This window comes from Podarcis cretensis, assembly GCF_951804945.1.
Source record: "Podarcis cretensis genome assembly, chromosome: 2".
Lineage (NCBI taxonomy): Eukaryota > Metazoa > Chordata > Lepidosauria > Squamata > Lacertidae > Podarcis > Podarcis cretensis.
The window spans coordinates 64,136,585-64,159,214 of NC_137171.1; the positions used below are offsets into that span (position 1 = coordinate 64,136,585).

Below are 22,630 nucleotides of genomic sequence, written 5' to 3' on the forward strand. Positions count from 1 at the left end.
CTCCCTCCTTTTAGTACATCATCAAAAGATTGCTTCAGTGTCCTGTGTTCTGCACACCCAAAAGACACAACTCACACTGGTTTCCCAGAGACTTCCACCCATAATAAAACCTTAACACATCTTATAAAGATAATGCAACAAATTCTTTGGTTAAATGTATGTGCCCTGAGGGGAAAAAGGCTGTGTGTAAGTTCCACACCTGATTCATATGCGCCATACAGTTGCATAATGGCTTCCCATTTTCTCAGAAGATGTGTTGGTCTAGCTCACCTGTCATTTATGAAAGATAATATTTTCTGATGGTTGTTGCTTAATGCTTTTTGTGGATTTGTTTTTATGGTTTGCATACAGTCATATCTCATGTTGCATCTGCTTCAGGTTGCGGACTGCTGAAACCCGGAAGTACCAGAATGGGTTACTTCCGGGTTTTGGCAGTCACACATGCGCAAAAGCGCTAAATCACGCTTTGCACATGCGCAGAAGCGCAAAATCACAACCTATGTGTGTGCAGACGCGGGTTACGAATGCTGCGGGTTGCGAACGTGCATCCCACATGGATCACATTCGCAACCCGAGTGTCCACTGTATTTCATTTGCTGTAAGCAACTTTTAGTTTTTCTTTTGGGGGTGGGAGAAAGCAGGACACAAATTTAAAAAAAAAAAAAATTTTAAGTCTTCTGTTCATTCTTTCCTTATATACAGGGCAGTAACGACCCATGACTTTGACATGGTGAATATGGAATATAACAACAGCATTGGAAAAACCCATGTAGGCAATTTCATCCAGCCCAGCAGAGAAAGTAATGGGCCAGTCCGCAACCCCTGTCCTGCCTATCCATCATTTGTGCACAGTAAATAGATTTTGAGGGTTTCTTTAGGATTTTTTGGTGGAGGCATCCTAGCATGCAGCTCTCCAGCTCAGCTGGCTTCCTGCAATTATTTTTGTCTTATGCTTTTGCTAAATTTCTAGGTGGAATTTGTATTCTACCTTTCCTCCAAGGAGGTCAAGGTCAAGTACATGATGCCCCACTCTCGATTTATCCTCTCAACAGCTATATAGGGTGAGAGATGACAATTTGGTCCAAGTCACCTATTGAGATGCATCACTGATCTGGGATTTGAACCTGGTTCTCCCCCATTCTGCTCTTTATGGCACATATGAAACCCTCCAGATATTGCTGAACTACAACTTCCATCAGCATGGACATAGCTGCGGGGGGGGGGGCAGGAGGAGCAGCTGCCCCCCAATCAATAAAAATACTTAACTAACTGAGGTTCTGCATCTGGAGCACCAAAGGTTCCCCACATCTATGGTGCATTTCCATTGGAATACTCAGCATAACTAGAAAGTGGAGAAGTCAATAGAGTCTCCTTTACAGTTTCCTAGGCTCTCCAGTTCTCCAGCTGAAGATAAAAGTGGGGAGGAGAAAAGTGAATTAAGTTCAGTGGTACAGCATCTGCTTTGCATGCAGAAGTTGCATGCAGGTAGGGCTGGGAGATCCTTGCCTGCAGGGCCACCCATGAGGCAGACTGAGGTAGCTGCTGTGGGAGAAAAGGTGTGCGTGTTTGTCTGGGGGCTAAATTAAATCCATGCACACCCACATCCTGCCGCCTGCAGTTTTAGCCAAATAATGCCTGCTCCTATAGCCTTCTAAAATAGGAGCAAAGGAAAATGAAGCAAAAGGTGAGGGGGCTGAGCAGCACCTGCAATTCAGGCATCAGTACAGAGCCCTCACCTCTGTTGAATATGTGACAACAGCAACACATAGAACATTTATTCTAATAACTCGGCTGTTTATAGTTTACAGCTGCCCAAGTCCAGGGCCGGCCTGCCTATGTGGTAGACTGAAGCAGACGCTTTTGGTGGTGGAATCCTGCTTTGATGGCTATGGCAGCAGCTTCCGGCAAGATCATATGGAACTCTTGTAAGATCTCATGAAACTCCCGCGTGATCTTGCGAGAACTTGCCGGAAGCCACTGCCTTATGGCCCTGGTAAGTGAAGCTTTGGAGAGGGAGAGGGCAGGTGTTGAAACCAGATGGGCCACTCCTGCCCAGGGCAAAGATCTCAGGCCAAAGAATTAAGGTTGGAGTTTATTCTGGCCCAACCACTTAACATAGGTCTCTGCCTCAAAAATAAAACAATCCTACTCTGTTCTCTCACATGACCTACTTATGCTGAGCCCTTCTGGGGCAGTATACAGTACAACACACACACACACACACGCACACACACACACACAAACACCATGTACACATGTACCCTTGGCCCAGAAGTTGCTGAATCGCTTCCCACCCTTCCCTGTCAACAGTTGCCATCAGCAACAGTTGCCATTAGCAACAGCAGCCCACCTGTGGCAAGGATGGGGAAAGGTGTGGCTCCCCAGGTGTTGTTGGCCTCTGTCTCCCACCAGACCCAGTTACTGAGGCAGAGAGAGGCGTTTACCAGAGGATGCAGGCAGATTTAGCCCCCAAAGGGATGGTGGCCCTGAGGCCTGAGCAGATGCATCTTTACTTCCTCCCATAAAAGTGAATGACTGGAATTTGTGATGCGGTGGAGCGAAATCTGCTCAGCACACAGACAGCAGATGCTTTAGTTTTCATCAGCCAGACAGATTATCCTTTAAGAAATTAAGGTATTGTGAATTCAAGCGAATGAGGCACATTACTCAGCTTCCTTCATGATTTTTGTTTCTTAGCTTGAAGGGTTGTTCTATTTTTTTAATATCTCTACTCAAAAACAAAAACACCCCTTGCAGACACTACCTTGGATATCAATCCCCAGAATGGCAATGTATGCATCTTTTCAATGAACTTTAAGTAAATTATTGTTTGTAATTTGGGTCCCCTGCATTCATCTGCAATTATATGTTTATACTGCATTCCTATACATGTTGCATCAGAAGGAAGTCCCACCGATTTTAATGGGATTTACTTCCAGGTAAATGTGTATAGAAGTGTAGCCTTATTATTAACAAATGAATTATAACCAACAACCCTTGGCCCTCAAACTAAAAAATAAATAAAAATCATACCCCAAAAGTGGGTCAAACCTGAAGTTCCCGTTTATAAGTACCACTTAATTTGAACAGGGCTCTCTCTCTCCCTCCCGACAAAACTATTTCTTAGGCTCTGGAATTTATGGCTACACAAGATGCCTTTGTGCGCATGCAAAGGGCCTTGGCCTCATCGCTCTAGAGTAGCCAAGCCACAGGTGGGATGAGAAAGATGCAATGCCCTCGAATGCCTGATCCCGACCTTTTATTTTATAAATGAAACACGGTCTGCGCGTGAATAGAAGCGCCTGCTCCTCTCCCTTTCCTGCGTTATCTGGGGGAAATGCGCCTTCCATCCCAGCAGAGGGCAGAGCCGCTTCCCTCCATCAAGGGCATGCTGGGTGATCATTTCCCGGTGCCTGATCTCGAGGGGGGGGGGAGAATCCCTATTTAAACGCGATTGAGGAAGGAGGGGAACCTGTGTGTCTAGTCCCTGCAGGGGAAAGGACAAGCCGGCACTTGAACTGAGCAAGCGTCTTCTGCTACGCTTGCTTGGGACGGTGTCAGGTGCTTTCTGTCTCCGACTCCTGAGCAGCTAAAGTCCAGCGTCTCGTTTTGCACCCGCCCTTTCCGCGCTTGTGATCCGCCTGCTCGCTTCGCTTCCTCGGTCTCCTTGGCGCTGCGTTCAGTTTCAGCCTCGCCTTCCTGCGTTCCGGAGCAGACCCAGAAATGCCCGCTTTGGCGCTCTCGCTGGCGCTGTGCGCCCTGCAGATGTGGCCAGCTGTGGTCGGCGGCCCTCCCCAACAGCGGTTCGCCGTGCTGGACAAGCACTGGCCCCTGAGGCTCACCAAGGTAAGGGGCCAGCTGTTCGGCATCTCTTGCGGGGTGGGAGCTCGGGATGGAAGAAACACCACGGACACAGGAAGAACAAGGATATAGTTCTGAGTTCCTCCCTTGCGGTTTTATAAATCATTTAACGTGTCAACACGAATACAAGTGCAGTTGTTGGAGGAGAGATTATTATTGTGGCCCATCTTTTTGTGCCTGCCTAACAGCCGTGTCATGCTTATAATATTTTCTTCTCTTGTTAATTATGCTGTCTTAAATGTGCATTTTATATTTGACTTCACTTCGCAGTGTTTTCTTTTGAAATGTTTAAGATTTTGTTTTTTGTTAACTTTGTGTTAAATATGTATTCTGTAGTTGACCTCCTTTGTAGTGTTTTCTTTTGAAATCTTTTGAGGTGGTATTTTGGTTTCCTGTTAACTGTGTTGCTTTGACTGTACTTGATATCTAACTTTCTTCAGAAATGTTTGAGTCTGCATTGTTTTATTGATGTTTAATATGCTGTAAACCACTTTGAGACTTATATTTCTTAAAAATATAAAGTGGTATAGAAATGAAATAATAATTGAAATTAAGATTTTGGAATGCAGAACTACTGTAAAGAAAATCATCAAATCTAGCACGTGGGGGGGCTACTTTATCTAAATTATATAATTCTGGATTTGAACGATTGGTATTAATAATTGTATTATAAATTGATATTGTTATAATGTAGCTATTATTGGATTGTAATTGAAAACTAATAAAACTTAATATTAAAGGGAGTGTGGGATGGGGGGTGTCGTTGTTAAATGGGAAATATTCGAGTGGGGGGCATGTCTCCAATGTTTGCACACTGGTGGTACCCATCTTGGCACTGGTGAGTCACATACACCTCTGCTAGGATAGCCCATTATGGCAGGGCTAGCCAGCATAGCTTCCTCCAGATGTTGCTGGATGAACTGCTACTCCCCTTATCCCTGACCTTTGGCCATGATGGCTGGGGTCAATTGCAGGTGCACTCCAATATCTGGAGAGCACTATGTCAGCAATCTCTGCTTCAACATATTTCTCGGTTCCTAAATTTGCTTCCGCAGAAGTGTGTGCCTTGTAAAAGCCTTCAAAAAATTGCTTTCTCTTTTAGGCTATAAGTGCATTTCTGCACAGAGATACATTTGCATGTGGAAAACTCTTCTCATTCCATGTGGTGGGAGGCTATTCTTACAGTTGACGCTGCCTGCTTCCTTTAGCCTCTCTGTTGAGGTCTGCATTGATAACTAGCCCCTTCCAAAAGTCGGTATAATTAATGAAGCTCTAGCAACAAAGCTAAGAGTCTTGTGGCACCTTAAAGATTAATAAATTTATCATGGCATGATCTTTCAATGTGCTGCAATCAGGAGCTGTTCAGTGGTGGAATGGACTCTCTGCAGAAGGTGGTGGATTCTTCTTCCTTGGAGGTTTTAAAGCAGATGTTGGCTGGCCTTCTGTCAGGGATGCTTTAGTTGCATTGCACAGGGTTGGACTAGATGAAGCTCGGGGAGCTGTGCTATGATTCAGTCCTTAAACTTTTGTTTCCATAGGCAGTCACAATGACTCTGCATATGCTGGGTTTAGTGTTTCAGTTAATGCTTGCCACTTACGGAAAGTGAATTAGATAAGTGTTAATTGGATAAGTGTTAGATGTTCATCAGTGTGATGGTGTGGCATTAATAGGTTTGCATAACATAGTCTAGGAATAATAAGTAGAGCTCTAATTGGGCCTGCTTGTTCCGCCAGGATAATACTGTGCCCACTAGTGACAGGTGGAATGTGGAGCATTACAATCTGCCCAGCTGACGTGGGATGGATCAGAACCAGTTATTGGGTTGGAAGGTTTTCAGACTGTAATGATCTGTGGTAAGCTCATCAAGCATTATTGCTGTGTCATTCAGAGGCAGCATCTTGACCCAGGCGAACATGGCTACTTGCAAAGCTACACCAGGGTCATGTGGACTTGTACAAGCCAAGATGTAAGGTAGTAATTACAGTTATAGTGTACGACTTATTTGCACCAGGTTTTCCTGTGTGTTTGCAGCTGTTTGCGTTCCCATTTAATTCGCAGACCACAGGACATTGCCCTCAAAGAACAGTACAGCGGTACCTCGGCTTACATACGCTTCAGGTTACATAAGCTTCAGGTTACAGACTACGCTAACCCAGAAATATTACCTCGGGTTAAGAACTTACTTCAGGATGAGAACAGAAACCGTGCTCTGGCGGTGCAGCGGCAGCAGGAGGCCCCATTAGCTAAAGTGGTGCTTCAGGTTAAGAACAGTTTCAGGTTAAGAACGGACCTCCGGAACGAATTAAGTTCTTAACCCGTGGTACCACTGTAGTCTCAATACTTACCCCCTGTAAATTCAGGTTTGCCCAAGATAGGGGAAAATGGGCTCTAAACTGCCCCACCAGGGTCACAGGCTATTTGTTTCAGTGTTTTGGGGTGGGTGGATTAATGGTCACTTTCTGCTATTCTCCTTTCCATGCCTGCTGCTTCCTTAGTGCTTTCATTTCCCCCCCAGCTGTGGTCATAACTATTTCTGGTGCTCTCCCGATCTTTTTGATCCCTCAGATTTGCAGAAAGCCAGAAAACTGCAGAAGCAAATCATATTTAAAAAAACATCACCAGATATATTGGGCAGCAATCCGAAAAGTGTGTGTTGAGTGTTTACAATCACTTTAATTTCTTTTCCAGCATGCCAGTAATGGAGAGTCAGGCACTTAGCCTCTCTCTCTCTCTCTCTCTCTCTTTCTCTCTCTGTTCCCTCAGATTTGCAAGAAAACTGTACAAGGAAATTTACACGTTGCCTGATGGTGTGCTTTTGCAAACTTCTTGAGTGGGGAATCTTTTTTTAAAAAAAGGCTCTGTGCACATGCCTTGTCAGTATTTAACTGACATAATAGAAGCAACAAATTTGAAGGCAAACACAAGCACAAAAGGGAAAGCCTGCTGTTATGATTGGGAAAGAACAAAGTTGTTCCTCATATGCAAATTCACATGTGTGGGTGTGGATTTCTGTGGTCTAATTCAAACTGGTGGGGTAGGATGCGGGAAGAGTTAACAGCAGAGTAATGCTCAAGTGTGGACAAGCCCATGGATCATAGTAACTGTTGGTAATAGGAAAATGCCCAAGGCTTTGCAGTTGAATGTGAATTTGAATCAGAATTTGCCTACACGCCCCAAACCTCCCATTGCTCAATATGCTGATCTCTCTTTCTTTCCATTTCATTTCAACCATAAAAACGATGTTGCAAGTGCAGTTAGATGTTTCTCTTGGCACTATGTGACTAAGCAGCGTACTGCGACTGATCCTCAAATATTATAGCTCAATTGGTAGAGCATAAGACTTGTAATCTCAGGGTTGTGGGTTCGAACCTCCCATTGGACAAAATGTGCATTGCGGGGATTGGACTGGATGACCCTTGTGGTCCTGTCCGACTCTACAATTCTATGATTCTCTATAGCAATAAGATCCTGAAGCAAGTCATTTGTTCTATCTGTTCAGTACTGTGTATAATATAAGAGTTTCTACATCAAAAATAAGGTCCGTATAGTTAAAGCCATGGTTTTCCCAGTAGTGATGTATGGAAGTGAGAGCTGGACCATAAAGAAGGCTGATCGCCGAAGAATTGATGCTTTTGAATTATGGTGCTGGAGGAGACTCTTGAGAATCCCATGGACTGCAAGAAGATCAAACCTATCCATTCTTAAGGAAATCAGCCCTGAGTGCTCACTGGAAGGACAGATCCTGAAGCTAAGACTCCAATACTTTGGCCACCTCATGAGAAGAGAAGACTCCCTGGAAAAGACCCTGATGTTGGGAAAGATTGAGGGCACAAGAAGGGGACAACAGAGGACGAGATGGTTGGACAGCATTTTCGAAGCTACAAACATGAGTCTGACCAAACTGCGGGAGGCAGTGGAAGACAGGAGTGCCTGGCGTGCTCTAGTCCATGGGGTCACGAAGAGTAGGTCACGACTAAACGACTAAACAACAACAACAACATCAAAAATGGGGAACCTGCGGGCCTCTAGATCACTTCAGCTGGTGGTTGGGCCCTGCTTATATGCAGATGCTGAGAACTGAAACTGTGATCTTTTGCAATCAAAACATGTGAAATACAGCACTTCTCCATTCCACGCCTTGAGTCCACGTGCTACCTGGGGAACTTGTTTTGTTAAGAACATTTGTTCCATGTCTGAAAAAAGAAATTTTGTAGAGGTCATGACAAGCAGAAGTGTTTCTTCCATAACCTAACTGTAAACAGCTCCCTCTCCAATTTTTTTTTTTTTTTTTTTTGCTGCCTCTGAATTCCAGCTTTGTATTAGTACCAACCTTCCCAAGACATTTGGACCTTGGGCCAAAACTTTCCTGTCTAGAATGGTTTGTTTTTATTAACTTATTTTATTAGTTTATGAATCACCTTCTACATAGGTCCGAAGGCAATTTACAAACATAAAAACAGCTGAGAATAATTTTTAAAAGAGTACCCAAAATAAATGGTGATAGGTTTAAAAGTGATACAAAATGAGCAATACAGAATTATGTGTACTCAATTCCTGTACTGGCAACATAGGAAGCTGTCTCATACTGAGTCAGACCATTGCATCCCATATATTTTCTGGCTCTCCAGGGTTTCAGGTAAGGAATTGTTCCCAGCCACTGCATCCTTTCCCAAAATCTAGTGCCTAAGGTTTCCCCCTCCCTCTTGGGTCACATTTGGAGCTGATCTGCATTGTCAGAAATGCCACGTAGCATTTTTGGAACTGTGCTGCTTCAGAATTCAGGCATGCTATTATACGATGGAACTTTCTTCCGTTTCAAAACTTTTATGCCTGTGGGAAGCTAGCATAGAATCATAGATTTGGAAGAGATGTCCAAGGCATCTCTACTTAAACATCCATGACAGGTGGCCATCCATCCTCTTTTACAGTGAAGGAGAGTCCACCACCTTCTGAGGAAGTCCGTTCCATGGTCAAACAGCCTTTTCCATCTGTGACCTCTGTGAAGTCCAAAATGAAAAGTTAGCTGGTTGGTCAAATGTTATCGGTTATAAAAGCCATTGGTTATAAAAGAAATGGCCACTGGACCATTTCAAAAAAAATATCTTTGAAGCAGGAATGTTGTTCTTTAATTACAAGGGCAAACCAACGATAATTGTCTTGGTGAGTGGGGTGTTGTTCACTGCCAAAATGTTTCGCATAATTTCCGTAGCCAGCGTTATAGTCCACATTTCACCATTCACAGAAGTCAGTTACAAAGCTAATCGTAGCAATTACTTCAAAGTGTATTGCGTAACTGTGGCTAACAAACTGTGTCGACATGCTGATGTGGAAGGAGGTTTTGTACATTCTGAGCATATATCTGAGCAGGATGGAAGAAAGCCAAGGTTATCTTGCTTCTGGAATGCCAATGCCTTCCCTCCTGACAGTTCTACTTGCTTTAGGGCAAAAGCTAGGCCTGTTTAACAGGACCCACAGTGAACTTGAGAACATCAGCTGATGTCCCAGTATCCTGTCAAATTCTTTACTACTTTTTGAAGTAGTGTACTCTTGCCGATTGCTCAACACCCAACTGCTGCCTTGCTCTGGATGTTCTAATTATCATAGAATTGTAGAGTTGGAAGGGACCTCGAGGGTCATCTAGTCCAACCCCCTGCAATACCGGAATCTTTTTGCCTAATGTGGGGCTCGAACCCACAACCCTACGATTAAGAGTCTCATGCTCTACCTATGGCAACCCAGAGTCTCTGCATTGACCACTCTTGAGGCGCATGAAAATTGTTTGTGGAAGTCCCCATTTGCACCTGCAGAAAACTGAAACCTCTTTTCAGTGTTGCACTGAAGACCTTACTGGCATGCCCAAACCTTTTCGTTACTCAATATATTTTCATGCTTTGTTTTATACTGTTGTAAACTTCTCAGAGGCTTGTGAGTTTGTTTTGCGGTGAAACAGTTTGTAAATGTTGTCAGATAAAACAAGAAATAATGCCCGGCCTTAGACATGTTTTGGCAACGTGGCTTTTCATTTGCAAAGCTACAGTGGCATATGGTTGCCCAGTATTTTGGTCCCTGTTGGGCTATGTGGGTGGTCAAGGGACACTTTAGACTACGCTTCCTCAAACTCAGCCCTCCAGATGTTTTGAGACTACAATTCCCATCGTCCCTGACCACTGGTCCTCCTAGCTAGGGATCATGGGAGTTGTAGGCCAAAAACGTCTGGAGGGCCAAGTTTGAGGAAGCCTGCTTTAGGCCAGCAGTGCCTCACTTGTGGCCCACTGGTTTTTCCTTGACTCCAACTCCCATTATCCCTGAGCATGGGCCATCCTGGCAGATGGGATTTGGGTATCCAACCACCTCTGGAGGGCCACAGGATTCCCAACCTTGCTCTTAGACCACCGCTTTTTAGAGAGAAAAAATCTCAGCCAAGAGCCTCATGAGAACACCCTTCCATATCACTTATTTAATGTTAAGCGTTGGGAGTCTGATCTCTGATAAAGGACCCTAAGCTGAGAAATGGGATGGGGGAGCCTTAGAAGGATACGTGCATTTCTCAAGGTTGGTGAATCATTGAAGTTGGGCTGTACCCCAAACTGAGGACAGTGGGCAGGACACTGAGGAGTGCTGCGGCTCCAACATGTAGAGGCCTGGAGTGCTGTGTGATGAAATAAGATTTTGGTGCTGTACTCCATCAAAAGAGATCCTTGGGAACATCTAGGCAGGTGTCCTTGAGACGACAGAGGTTTTATGGGTTGGGGCCAAGGGGAGTTGCCCCTGTCTAACCAGTCTGTTCAACGGCTGAATCAAACATTGGGAAACTCCTAAGCCCAAAAAAAGCACTTCTGGGAATGAGTTGGAGTCTCGACAGCAGGCATGCTTACCAGGTGTGCTGCATGCTGATTACAGAGCTTAGGAAATGGTCGTCGCCTGAGGTGACCTTAAAAGTGCCGTCATCACCTGCAGATGAACATGGATCATTGGCATGCTTGCCAACAAAAGGGGAGGGGAGCAGCCCTCCAATAGTGGTGGGAAATGAATTGAAGACCACCAAGGGCAAGCCTGCCCAGCCATGCAATTTTATTATGTGCATTTGTCTTAAAATCTGTTGGTTTCATCTACTTTTGATAATTTTATTACATCTGCTGGTTTTGTTGCAATTTTTAAATTAAGGTTTCATGCCTTTTTGTTTCTGAGGGTTTTTTTTGTTCTTGATTAAGTGGTGCAGAACTTTTGCCAACTGAAGCCTCTTCCTGCAGTATATGGGGGCTGGCGTAAGGCAATGGCATAGTCTGCTTGGTGCAGCATTGCCAAGTTTCCCAGTACTGTGACGCCTGGGTAGATAGAAGCTTGTTTGTGTTATCAGAAGACAGGAATGCAAGGTCCACGGAGCATTGTTTGAAATAGGATTCCAGCTTCCCTTAACCAAGGCCTGCTGGTTGGAAGATTCCCACAAAAGTCTGCTTTGGAATCTTCCGCTACGTTCACCTTTGCTTTACTTGCTGAGTGTGATGACAAGGGCCAGACTGAGTACCTTCCTCCGCTTTAAGCTCCACAAGTTTATTCTAACGTATTTTCTCCTCTAAACCCTTCAGATCCAAAACTTCGCATGGCAGAACTGTGGCCCTCCATCTGATCCTGCTGTAATCAGGAGTTTGTCCATATCTCCAGATCCAGTTTCGATACCAGGAGATGTGACGGTCAGCGTAGCCGCTGCTACCACTGTGGCCCTCACTTCACCTCTGAAGGTATGTATGTGGAAGGCCAGTGGGCCAAGCTAGGCAAAAGTGATTCCTTTACATTGGGAACAGTTTCAGTGCTCTAATGAGGATAAACATGACTTGATGAAGCGTGTTTGCAACTATGGGCTCCTCTGCACTTCCGTTTGCCCCACTACTTTCTCCCAAGAAAACCCGCGGTTTCACACGGAGTCAGAACAATCTGCAATGGGGTTTTCCACAGGTTGCCGTTTGTTCCCATTTTGCACTAAACCACACGTTTACCCAGGAAAAGAGGCGGGACAAAGGCAAAACTGCTTGGACCTGTGCTTTTTAGGCATGGGACAAGTGGAAGTGTGGACTGAGGCCTATCTGACACTGGCACTAGATTGCATTGGGGCATCAGGAATGCCAAATCCAGGTGTGGGCCACAGCTTTCCCTGCTTCCCTCCTTTTTCTTCCCCTCCAGAGTTGTGGTCAGAAAGAAGACATCTTTTCCAAAAGGACAGGCATGGGGAACTTGTGGCCTTCTAGATGCTGCTAGACCCCGGCTCCCATCACCTCTGACCATTGGCCGTGCTGGCTGGGGCTGGTGGGAATGAGAGCTCAGTAGCAGGAGCTAGCATAAAGGATATATGCAAGATTTACAGGCTTCTTTTCTTTTCTGTTTTTGTTTTCCAAGTAAAGGAATTTGATATGTAAGTGCATGTCAAGAAAATATGAGCCAAGAAAATGTGATCTGGGGAAAAAAGGACTTCATTAGATGGGACGAGTCTCTCTCATTGGCATAGGATCTCCGTCCGAGTCTCTGAATGGAAAACTGAAGTCATAGAATCATAGAGTTGGAAGGGACCCTGAGGGTCGCCTAGTCCAACCCCCTGCAACCCAGGACTATGCAGCTGTCCCATACAGGGATTGAACCTGCAACCTTGGCATTATCAGTACTGCTCTCTAACCAGCTGAGCTATCCAGTCCTGTGTTTAAATGGGAAATATCCCTTAGGATAAGGCAGAGGGGTGTGCACTGCCTTTCCCCCTATAAATCAGCCAGCATAATACAAATCTTTAGATGGGTCAGGGCTTGTGAAAAGCTCCTGAGGGATGTTTTCCCTAATTAGAGGTTTCCTTTCTCTAATGTGCTAATGTGGGGTAATTTGAGCCTAAAACATCTAGTCATTAGGTAGACGACATATGAACATTTCTACTTGACATGTCGCACAGGTAGGCTGAGCAGAAATGGGAGCTTTCTTCTGCACAACAATTCAGACCCCTTAACAGGCTGCGACGGCCAAAGAAACAAAACTGGAACAAGCTAGTGCTCCAGAATCCCCTTTTTGAAATAGAAGCATGTTGTGCTGAGTTGAGCAAACCCCTTAATCCTGTGGCTGGTAGGAGCTGGCCTTACCACGACCACCTATGCTGAAATGTTACTGTGCTGTTTTCAGTGGGATCAAGTTCTGCTGGTGTGGGTATGAAGCACTCGAAATTCCTGCTATGCTAACCACCGCTGAGCACCTGATTGCCTATCAGCAGGAACTGGGCTGGGCCAAGCCGCATCCTCCCCTGTTCAGCAACTGCACGACCATAGAATTGTAGACCTGGGAGGGACCCTGCATTGCTGGAATAGGATGTTGAAATCTGTTTCATTTGCATGTGTTAAGTCTCAACCTTACCTCTTAGTGCAGCCAAGTGGGGTGGGGTAGGGGGTGGCCTTGGCAGAGAACCCTGAAAGAGGTAGTGTCAGTATTGAAATGGCCTCCCTTTTGGAAAGATGGTGATTATTTATAGAGAATACTCCTAACACAGGCGAAAACATGCTGGTCTGTGTTTGTGGGTTGTATTGAAGCAATACATCTGATCAAAATCTTGGTAGCTAAGATATGTACTGTATATGTCAAATGCCTACACACAAAAACCTTCTCTTTCCGGGCCCTAGGCCTGGAAACTTTGATTGTGTGTGACTTCGATGATGTACGGTAAGTCGCTTGGCTCTTTACCTCTCTTGCTAGTACAGTCATAAAGGTAAAGGTAAAGGTACCCCTGCCCATACGGGCCAGTCTTGACAGACTCTGGGGTTGTGCGCCCATCTCACTCAAGAGGCCAGGGGCCAGCGCTGTCTGGAGACACTTCCGGGTCACGTGGCCAGCGTGACATCGCTGCTCTGGTGAGCCACACACACAGTACAGTCATACCTTGGGTTAAATGTGCTTCAGGTTGAGCGTTTTCAGGTTACGCTCCGCAGCGACCCGGAAGTAACGGAGCGTGTTAATTCCGGGTTTTGCTGCTCGCACATGCACAGACGCTCAAAAATGATGTCACACGCATGTGTGGAAGCGGTGAATCGCAATGCACGCACGTGCAGGCGCGGGTTGCGTTCGCTTCAGCATGCGAATGGGGCTCCGGAACGGATCCCGTTCGCATCCAGAGGTACCACTGTATAATTCTGCTGGTGATTTTCAGAGCTGCCTTTATTTTCATGCCCATGTTTAGTGGTGGTATTCCTGCTTTAGAGATGAAGGAAACAGGAGCACAGAGCTCCTATGTGTAGAATCATAGAGTTGGAAGGGATCTCTAGTCCCCCTACAATGCCAAATTTACATCTACAGAATCCCTGAGGCCATCCAGCCACTGTTTAAAAACTTCCAATGAAGTAGAGTCCACTACCTTCTGATGTCCGGTAGTCAGTTCTGCTGCTGAGCAGCTTTTCCCTTCAGAGAGTTAGGTTTAGTCAGAATCTTTCTTGTAATTTGGATCTGTTGGTTCGAGTCCTACCCTCTACAGCAGGAGAAAACAAGCATGTTCTCTATACCATGTGACAGCCCTTCAGATATTTGAAGAAGGCTATCGTATGATATCTCCTCTCAGTCTCCTCTTTTCCAGGCTGAACGTATCCAACTCCTTCAACCATTCCCCTTAAGGCTTGGTTTCCAGACCCTCCTCTGCACATGTTCCCGCTTGTCTGATGACCTGCAGGGAAACTGAAGCAGAAGAGGAAAATGCACTCCACTGACCATGGGATAACCTATAGGACTTAACTAGCAGGGAAGCCCTTCAGCCTTCTTAAAGACCTTTCTTATAAGCATCTCCACACTTGAGCTTATATCGGGCCTTTAGGCTACCGATTGTTTTTTGCCACTTCCTCTCCTGTGACAATTCCCTGGACAGCTGCAGACATGGAATTCTTCCTGGGTTGGTCCAGGCGCCACAGCAAACCATGATTTGTCAAGCGCACGGACTTGGTGTGAGGGTTTGATCTTGGTTCCTTATCCTTTCCTGCAGGGCAAGCACAAACCATAGCTGGCCCGTTAGGCCAAAATGGCAAACCGAGGTTGCCGCAAACCAGGAAAGGAGGTGGGAAATTGCTGCGAGGGAGGGAGAAATGTGTGCTTGGATGCTAACATTTGTAATGTCAAACCGTGGTCTGCCATTCCATCTTGCCACAGCAAAAGCATGCACCTTTCTCGAATGGGCTTGAGATATGAGAAAGAAGGCTGTGATGAGTCTTTATAACCAAGTAGATGTAGAGAGTTTAAACGTGAGGCATCGGAGGAAGTGCAAGTGAACTTCACTTCCTTTTACGAGGCTTCAGGTGCAATATGGAAAGAGGAGGTGACCTCCAAAGAGGAACCTGTGTGTGCGTGTGCGTGCGTGCGTGCATGCATGCACCACCTGTTTCCCATTCAGAGAGCTGTGGCCTTTTGCTTCATTCTCATTGTGGGTGCCACCATTTCTGGGACCCCAGTGGACGCCTTGCCACCCCTCCATTTACACTGCCTTCCTGCATCTCCCCACAAGCTCCCTAATTATTATTTTTTTGCAAGATTCATTTTTTGAAACATGGGGAAGAAGCATCACAAGAGGTAGCATGACTTGCTTGTGTGTTCCTGTCCAGTGCTGCTTTTTAGGACTCTGGCACAACGGGACAGGAATCCTCCTTGAGCTGGGGCTGGCGCACTCTCCCTGTCCTATTTAGCAAGACCACATTGGTCCATAATGGCAGTTCCTAAAGAAGGACACTGTCAGAGAACAGCTTGCAGGAGAAAAGACTTGGGGAGGCAATGCCGGGTGCTTGAGCAGTGGGATCAGGTACACCCTGGGAATATCCTTACACTGCCTCTGGTTTTCTCAAACTCTCCATGCAAAGCGACAGGTCAGGCAAAGGAAAGCACGAGAGCCAGTGTGGTGTAGTGGTTAAGAGCGGTAGACTCGTAATCTGGTGAACTGGGTTCGCTTCCTCGCTCCTCCACATGCAGCTGCTGGGTGACCTTGGGCCAGTCACACTTCTCTGAGGTCTCTCAGCCCCACTCACCTCACAGAGTGTTTGTTGTGGGGGAGGAAGGGAAAGGAGATTGTTAGCCGCTTTGAGACTCCTGAAGGGCAGTGAAAGGCGGGATATCAAGTCCAAACTTCTCCTCCTCCTCCTCCTCCTCCTCTTCTTTTTCTTCTTCTTCTTCATGGTTAAACTGTGGAGGCAGTGCTCACCACCAACCTGGATGGCTTTAAAAGAGGATTAGACAAATCCATGGGGAGGAGATGAGGCTAGCAATAATAGCTAATAATCACAATATGTTCTCCGTATACTGTCAGAGCCAGTATGCCTCTGAAAGCTAGTTGCTGGGGAGTGCAAGCATGGAGAGTGCTCTTGCCCTCAGGTTCTGCTTAGGGGCTTCTCTCAGGCATCTGGATGTGAGAAGAGGAATCTGGACTAGATGGGTCTTTGGCCTGATCCATCAGGGCTCTTATGTTCTGATGACACTGAAGATGCAGCTGGGGCAGAGGGCCATGGGCCCACTTAGGCGCCACGGCAAATGCCTGAATTCTCCGATGTTGCAGAAAAATGGAACTTTGCTCATTGAGGGAAATGCCTGGCATTATTATACAGAGAGCAGCCTTATGTTCAGTGAGAGGAAGGAAAATAGCTAAGCTCAGCTGCTCCTGAAATATCTCTGAAAGCAAGAGAGGCCTTGTGAGCTATCATGCAGGTAGGGCCTGTTTTCAAACCAGTTGGAGCTGGGAGGCTTAATTAGGGTTGTTCCTTGCTTATTCAGCCAGGTTGCATGTTTAAACCCAAGTGTGGCAGAAGTACTTGTGGAAAAGATCTAGGGGTCTTGGGTGACCACAACCTTAACTTGAGTCAATAGCGTGGTGCAGCAGCAAAGAAAGCTAATGATCTTCTAGGCTGCATCAACAGAAGTCGAGTGTTCAGATCACGGGAAGTCATAGTCCCACTCTATTCTGCCTTGGTCAGACCACACCTGGAGTTCTATGTCCACAGATTGAGAAGGATATTGAGAAGCTGGAACATGTGCCGAGGAGGGGAGACCAAGATGATCAAGGGTCTGGAAACAAAGTCTTATGAGGAACAATTGAGGAAGTTGGGTATGTTTAGGCTGGATAAGAGGAGACTGAGAGGAGATATGAAAGCCATCTTCAAATATATTATTGGTTTTTGTTTTTTGTTTTTTTAAAAACCCTGTGAAGAAGCAGCAGGTAGTTTCAGACTGAGAGGGTTTAACAGAAGCTGTTTACCCCTTCACTTTGTCTGTTCAGAAATGCACACGCATGCGCACACACCCATCCACATTTGTTTTTCTCTCATTGAGAGGGAAGATGCAGAGGGGAGAAGGAATTCTGAGCAGATCAGTGTCTGGGAAGGAAAAGCAGTTCCTCTGTACACAAGCACACTTTGAAGCAGAAGCTTTTCAAGATAAAAGAAGGATGGGAGGGGGGTGGTGTATATCTGGGACAAGAACTTGCTCTAATGTGGCCATTCATTTGTTTCTTCTCAGTTTTACGTATTGCCTCTGCCTGTCGAATGTTGCGGTGTTGTTCTGTGTTTCTTTATTGTTGCATACTGCCCAGTAATCTGTTACAGTGAAGGTCAAGTCGGGGGGGGGGGGGGGAGCATAAAGAAACCATGAATTGTTGCTCCTTACTGCCCTCTTGTGGTGGTACCTAAGAGCTGACTCCAATCAAAGCTGCAAATTAGAGCCCACTCAGGTGCTTCTGGGAACTGACAAGTTCCCAGCCTCTGGTAATAAGAGGTACCGTATATCAATGTTATCAGTGGCGATGATGATGAGGCCAACGATGAGGGATAATGGGAGTTGCAGTCTTTCAAATGATGATGGACTACAGGCTCCCCAACCTTGGCCTATAGGTAGGATGGCCAGTTGTCCAAGCTATGGTAAGCCTTGAGCTGTGGGTGATTTTTGAGGAGGAAAGTCGGAGGTTAAATTAATGTTTGTGTATAATGTTTACTTCTAGGGAGAGGTTGTTTTGGAGAAGAAGATTGGTGAAATGTGGATAAAGGTCCCCTGCGTGCAAGATCTTGGCAGCTGCACCTATAAAGATTTGTGTGCCATACTGGATCAGGCTATTCCTCCCGGCCAGCCATGTCCGGAACCATTGCAGTCTTATGACATTCCTTGCCATTGCCCCTTCAGAGCGGTAAGTTTAAGCTTCCCCCTCTTGGGAACCAAAGAAACAACTCCCACATGAGATGGGCAGCTGCAAGGCATGCCACCAAATTCCACATCCCTGTGGAATGTGCAGGTCCATCACAGAAGGACAGGGGTTCCATACAGCTGATAGGCTTAACCAAGGTTTGCAGTCAAATTTGCTGCATGTTTAATAATCAAGGAAGTACAGGGGCTGGGCAGATAAGAAAGCTTATAGATACATCTCCATGTAAAGATTTGAAACCCCCGTAGTGCAGTGCACCTATAATTAAGCCCCATGTGCATTAAAAGAAATTAAGGGAGAATGATGAAGTTCAGTAAAGGAATGATGGAGCTGGATGTCTTTCCAACAGATAGCTGGGTTTCCTCTGGAAAACCAATACTTGGAGCCTGAAAGATGAGTTTTAAAACGGCATTCCTCATGCAAGTTTTGCAGACCTTTAATTCAGTCCGATTTCTGCCCAACTCTGCTCCACATGTGCATCCTGTAAACCGAAAAGGGGCAGCCTACGAGGTATTTTTCAGGGATGCTTTTAGCAGCTCATGTGTCCTAAGGAAAGGTTCAGAGTTAGTGCATTGCTCATATAGGGACATCTCTAGGCGGCAGCTTGGGCCTTATATGCGATGGAGTAGTCAGAAGCTGCTGACTCCGCTAACCACTCTTGCTTCTAGAAAAGATCATCTTCTAGATTTTGACAGGCTTGAGTGCATTGGTTTGTATGTTTTCAGTTGTGCAAACTGGGTGAGCCTGCTGGCTCCCAGTGAGGGGCTGGAATATTTCAGTGGCCATACCTATCAACCTGTAATTTCTCCTTGATGTCATACTGTAAAAAATCTGCTTATTGAGTGTTACCTATTGGCACTGTTAGTATATCTGATGGAGGGAGCAGAAAGTGTTGGCTGATATGGGCTGACAGATTTTTGTGTGTGTTTTCTCCTTTCAGGGTTCTTACAACTTGCCTTCCTCCACCTTCTACATCCCCACCTTGGATTTGCCTCCCATGCTCACCAATGGGGACTACAAGTTCCAGGTTATGCTGAGCAATGGTGACCAACAGCTGGGCTGTCTCAGGTTGTCGCTTTCCCTTCACTCTGAGAGCCGGTGGTATTGGTGACTACAACGCAGGCATCTTTGGGCTTGAGTGCCACATTTCTTACTCCCCCCCCCTTGAATTGCTAATAATGAGACTTCTTAGCTGCAACTGCTTTTATGATGGCTTCTGAGAAGGAGCCAAGATGATGATGTGAACAGCAGCCTCTATCTTTCACTCTGCTTTAAAAAAAGTTTTATTTAAAACTTCTGCTGATTGCTTTTAATCACTTGGAAAAACCACCAAACTCAATGAAGAAATGTTCAGAAATATTTTTTTTTAAATCAGAAATTGAGATGTCTGTGCCTAACCAGTGTTTATGCATTGGTTATAATGAGGGCAGCTTTCCCTAACCTTGGTCCCTTCTCCCCCAAGGCATTGTTGGACCAGAGCTCTCATCATCGCTAAACATTGGCTAGGCCGGCCGGGGATAGTGGAAGGTGTGGTCCAATAATGCCCAGGGGATCCAGTTGGGGAAGGCTGGATCAGGACCACATCACCCTGGATATATATGCTACACAGGTGTAGGAAGTGCATAATGGCTATGCAGATAGATGTAAGTGCAACTTCTCAGCTTGGTAAAGTGACACATGCATAATCTTTATGCATCACCGTCCATAGGATTCCTCTACACCCCCAGGGTCTCAAACTATGGGGTTGTGAGAATACGGAAAGGTTGTTGGGGTATTCTGACAGGATAGCTTGAGCAGACTCATGAAGCAGTAACCAAGGGAAGAAACCACACTTCCTGCTTTCTGCATCACAGATCAAAATAGCCAGGCAGGCTCCACCATCTCCTCTGTATTTACTTCTGCTTGGTCAAGGTGGCTCCTTCACTCTGCCATACACCAAGCATGCTATATGAAGCAGTTCCAATCCCTCAAAAGGCCCATATCTGTTAGTCTTGTGCTGCCTAAGTTGAACTTTGTGCATGAGAACTAGATCCAAGCAAGAGAGTGGGACAATGAAGAGAACTAAGCCTTCTATAAAACACACACACACTTTACACCTCCTGATTCCAAACCATATATGCTGTTTCATGCTCCTGTTTATCTTCTGAACAGAAGTTTGGTGCTTGGTTAGAGAGAGGGGTTTTTGGTGGGATTTATCTATTCAAGTCAGCTTCTGATAAAAGCAGAAGGAAAACGCTCAACATAAAAGATCTGTATGGTATTTCATGTAAGACTCTTGCCAACATTTCTGGAAAAGGACCAAAAGCTTGCAGTGCTCTCCCAAGGTATCTGTGGACAGTTTGGGGACTGTTGGGCAAAGTGACACATCTCCAATTCTGTGGGAATTTTCTCTTCTTGTTCAACTAGAAAATGAAAGATGCTTACTTAACTTCTATTTCCCAAGGAACTAATTAATCCCACACTGATGGGAGTTGGGGGGTGGCGGCGGGGGAATCACAGATCTCTATTATTCTCAAGGAGATGTGCTCTGGATTGAAGGAGAACAAAAATTCTAACATTCTAAATGGTACCATTATGAACCAAGTAATCTGATGACATGAATATAAGATGTATAGTTGTTGTGCCATATGGTGACAGTTTGAGTACTGTGTATAATTTCTGTGTTCTTTGAGGTGATGAACAGATTTGCTGAATACATATTGCATGTGCGGAACTGGTAAGAGACTGTTACATTGAGCCTGGACATCTGGACTAAGAATTAGTCGCCTGCTTGGCTGGTGCTCATGGAAACTCTTCCCTCAACCTCCATAATGTGTGAAGGAGCCCTTAGGTGTGTTTCCTCCTTTTCTTTCCCTCCACCTTGCTTTCCTCCCAATGAGATCCTAAGCTTGTAGGGTGATTGTTTTAAGTCTCGCAAGTTTTTAAGGATTTGTACCTGTACTCCAGGTATACAACATACTTTGCCCTGTTTTATTACCCTTGTTGGTACTGACATTAATAGAACTCTGCCTGATGTATTCAGTTGGGGGTGTTAATTGTAGTAACCCTCCTTACCTTGTGCCATACTGGATAGGCCATGATGACTGTGCACTTTATTTCACAGTGCCATCTTGAATATCTGAACTCCCCAAAAGCTGGTCCTTCCATGTTCCAAACATACTTTTGTGTCTAACCCATCTCTACCATGCACCATGTGCTTCTTGTTCCCCTCCTATGCAAACAAATATTGAGACTCTGGGGAAAATGCATTGCAACTTATGGAGGAGCAAGAGTCTAAAGGAAGAACTACCGTAACTCTCATAGTCCTCCCAACTCAATGCTGTCTCTAGTCCTAACAAATCATTCTTCCAGTCCACTTAAAATATCAGCCTGGAGGGCCTAAGTCCTAGTGACAAATCCCTTTGTCAGCACTAGACATGGCAAGGCAGCATTGCTTTATCTGCGTAGGTTTTAAAATATTTAAAATATATTTAATGTGCACACGTCCAGAGTTATGGGGAGTGGCACAAGAAAATATATTGCCCTCCAGCTTAGAAACAACTCTTTCATTTCCTCTTGCATCACACAATAACCCCACAGCCTCTTCCAAATAATTGCACCCAAATGCATCAATAAAAAAGTGTTTCCCCACAGTACTGCCTAAGAGGTTTGCACACAAAACCACTGCTGTGCTGTCTTGCATTGTAAGCATGCAGTTGTTATTGTGCTCCCCATGTTAAATTGTCAGACCTGTGTCCTGGGTATATGGCAGCCTGCTAGTATTACTCCATATTTTTATATGACCATGTTGCTGAAGTGCCTTGTAAGCCTTAAATAATAATGGCCGTGGTGTGTCCAGATGCTGGATATAATCACATGGATAGATGTATGGAACATGACTGATGTAGCATATGTACCTGTGGAATATATTACTTAGGAAAACACCTTTCATTCTTCAAAAAAAACCCTTTTTGAGCTAGCTACATTTCACAAATAATCACAATTTCCTACTGATTTCATCTGCATTCTAATCATCTCTTAAATTATCTGTACCCTGAATGCTTAGCAGCGGCTAGCTGATTTATTTTGTGGTATCCATCTTTATGATGGAAAAAAAATCAAGTGGCCTTTAGTGTTGGTGCCATAAGAGAGTATTGAATAAAATCTTTTTATTCCATAGCTGCTGTGTTAGTGTCTGATTGGTCTACGATTGTGTACTTATGTGGAAGTGTGGCCATGCAAATCTTTGGGAGGGTCATAGTGACACATGCTACAACACTGAATTTCATTGACAAAGAACAAAGGTTACAATGATCACATACAGAAGGAGCCCACTGCAAATTCAGAAGACATTGTTGTCTGGTCCTGGGTTATTGGAGCTTGTCGAACTGGCAATTTGTTGTGCAGGCAGTTGTATTTATAGTTTCTTACCACAAGCTGCTGCCACATCTTTTCAACATGTGAATCCACCTAATGGTAAAAATGCAAGAATAGAAAAAACACTCTCTATCAACATGGAGCCAAAAATTTATCAATCGTCCCTATAGGATCCTTTCTAACTTACACTTTTCGGCAGTTGTGTACACCTCCATTTTATGTAAGTTTTGCATTTCTCT

General features: G+C 45.1%; 1 protein-coding gene across 1 annotated transcript; it reads left to right on the forward strand.

Annotated features, from left to right (window-relative positions):
* Positions 1-3,444: 3,444 nt before the first annotated feature.
* GM2A (ganglioside GM2 activator) lies at positions 3,445-22,193 on the forward strand. Its single transcript, XM_079968338.1, has 4 exons — positions 3,445-3,846; positions 11,449-11,601; positions 17,838-18,020; positions 18,976-22,193. The coding sequence occupies exons 1-4, from the start codon at positions 3,724-3,726 to the stop codon at positions 19,144-19,146; spliced, it is 630 nt and encodes a 209-aa protein (XP_079824464.1). The 5' UTR covers positions 3,445-3,723; the 3' UTR covers positions 19,147-22,193.
* Positions 22,194-22,630: the final 437 nt, after the last annotated feature.